Genomic DNA, 1,993 nt, shown 5'->3' with positions numbered 1-1,993 from the left:
ATGCAGGGTCTGACACAGTCCTTTGCCCAAATCAGCCTACTCACACACACTGTTATGTGCTACTGCTGAGTCAGTTGTCTTCTGCCCTGTCTTCTAGGCAAACTAGTGGACATTGCAGTACAGCCTGATTCTGCCCATTGTACACCTGGTCCCCATGCAAACCAGTGTGAGTTGAAGCATAGTCGGAGCTACCCACAATAACCCCAACCAGACCCACCTCCTGTCCTGGCTCCAGTGCTTGCCAGTATGTACAGCACTCTGGTTCTTCCTGTGTGCATTGTCACACTTATAAAGTGGAGACTTATGCTTTATATTCTTGAACATGGAAACCTAAATGAATTATTTGTTATCCCTATTTCTTTATCCATCCTATTTTATCTGGTCAATAATATATTTGTTATTACAAACACATACATATTTATTTCATAATTTTGATAAGAGCTATTTGAAATTTTTTACTTATATAAGATTAACTAATCACATATAACTTACTCTTTACAGATTTAAGATTTGAATTAATGTATCAATTTAGATGACCTAGAGATTAGATATCAAAAGGAGTTTTATATGAGCACAATTAAAAAAAAATAAAGGTTTCCTTCAGAATGACAACAAAGCTCAAGAAGAAGAAATTTACATATGGAAAGAACTTTGAACTAGGAGAGGTAAACAGAGTTTGGAAGTGTCAAAGCGAACAAAGTATCAGACACAAGTAATATTGTGCATAATTATGTTAGATAAAAATGTTACATTTAAAGTTTTTAACTGATTAGAGAGGTTACATTTTCAGAATTGGTTCATCAACTTGTCAAAATGGTTATAATATCAATCATGTTTTGCAGAATGCCAATTATTCTTTTATCAGAACTAATAAACACCAAAGGACTCACACTGGCATAGACATTTCCCACAAGACTCTGGATATCCAGGACAACTGGGTCATATTTCCACAGTACAGTTGAGAAGGATGAGATGGTAATATCCACACAGTACATAATCACAAACAAACTCACCAGCACTAGGACAGTACGGGTGGCCCTTTTGGCTGGTGAGATTCTTGGGGAAATGCTCATGCTGTGAAGGTACTCAGACTTCCTCTGATGGCTACATAAGAAAATCACCATGTACATGCTGGAGAGCAGCATCATTCCTACACAGAAGACATTCTGGGACAATGTCAGTGTGAAAAATAGCGCCATAATGACACTGTTCATTGAAAAGAGTGAGCAGTACTTACTGACACTGAGTAGATTGGTCCTGTTGGAATGAGCCACAGTGTAGATGACCAAGAAGCTATTGGAAGAAAGGGTAAGGAGCCAAATGCAGGACAAAGCAATGGCGACATGTCTTGTGAGTTTATATTTAAATCTTGAGGAGTAGAAAGAGCTGGGACTGATGGTGATGGCTTGGATAATGCTCAGGAGGCAGGTGGTGGAGATAGAAAGACCCCTAGTCACCCTACCCAAGTAGAACAAAAGCTTACATTTCAGTTCATTTGGAAAATTGAGTGATTTGAACATGTCTTCTGATAAAATATCCAGTGTAATAATTAGCATCACTATGTGAACAAAAGCCAAGTGGCAAGTGATTATTTCTGTGGGCTTTGGTCTATGAATCTGGTGCTTTGTGATGATGTGGAAGACAAGGAGGGAGCTATTGGCTAAAATTCCAATCCCAGATTGGAAAAAATACACGTTTTTGAAGGACAATGTAAGTGGAAACTTTGCATTTCTTAGCATTCTGAAGAAATTCCAGACACCTAAGAAACAAAAGACTCATGTTACCAGTGATTCTAATTTTACCATGAAAAAACATCAAAACCATTTTTATTTTACCTAGCTATCCTCAATGAAACATGAATATTTAACAGAAATTATTGGCATGAACATATGCAGTAGTTTCTACATGTATGTAAATGCGTTGGTCTACTCATGAGACATTCAGGAAAATAACTGCATAAAGGAGACTTGATATGAATTTCTATTTTTTTCCA

At 37.2% G+C, this 1,993-nt stretch overlaps 1 protein-coding gene across 1 annotated transcript; it reads right to left on the bottom strand.

Moving 5' to 3' along the window:
• Window positions 1-800: 800 nt before the first annotated feature.
• LOC121150512 (vomeronasal type-1 receptor 90-like) lies at window positions 801-1,739 on the bottom strand. The gene has a single exon (XM_040971436.1). The coding sequence runs from the start codon at window positions 1,737-1,739 to the stop codon at window positions 801-803; it is 939 nt and encodes a 312-aa protein (XP_040827370.1).
• Between the last annotated feature and the right edge of the window lie 254 nt (window positions 1,740-1,993).

The sequence above is a fragment of the Ochotona curzoniae genome, unplaced genomic scaffold, assembly GCF_017591425.1.
Source record: "Ochotona curzoniae isolate NIBS_2020 unplaced genomic scaffold, NIBS_Ocur_1.0 contig_2152, whole genome shotgun sequence".
Classification (NCBI taxonomy): domain Eukaryota; kingdom Metazoa; phylum Chordata; class Mammalia; order Lagomorpha; family Ochotonidae; genus Ochotona; species Ochotona curzoniae.
The sequence above is the reverse complement of the archived record's forward strand: the minus strand, read 5'-3'. Positions and strand labels throughout refer to the sequence as shown.

Bases quoted from the DNA above. Each gene is read 5' to 3' on its own strand.
- LOC121150512 (XM_040971436.1), bottom strand. From the start codon at position 1,739: ATGCTAAGAAATGCAAAGTTTCCACTTACATTGTCCTTCAAAAACGTG.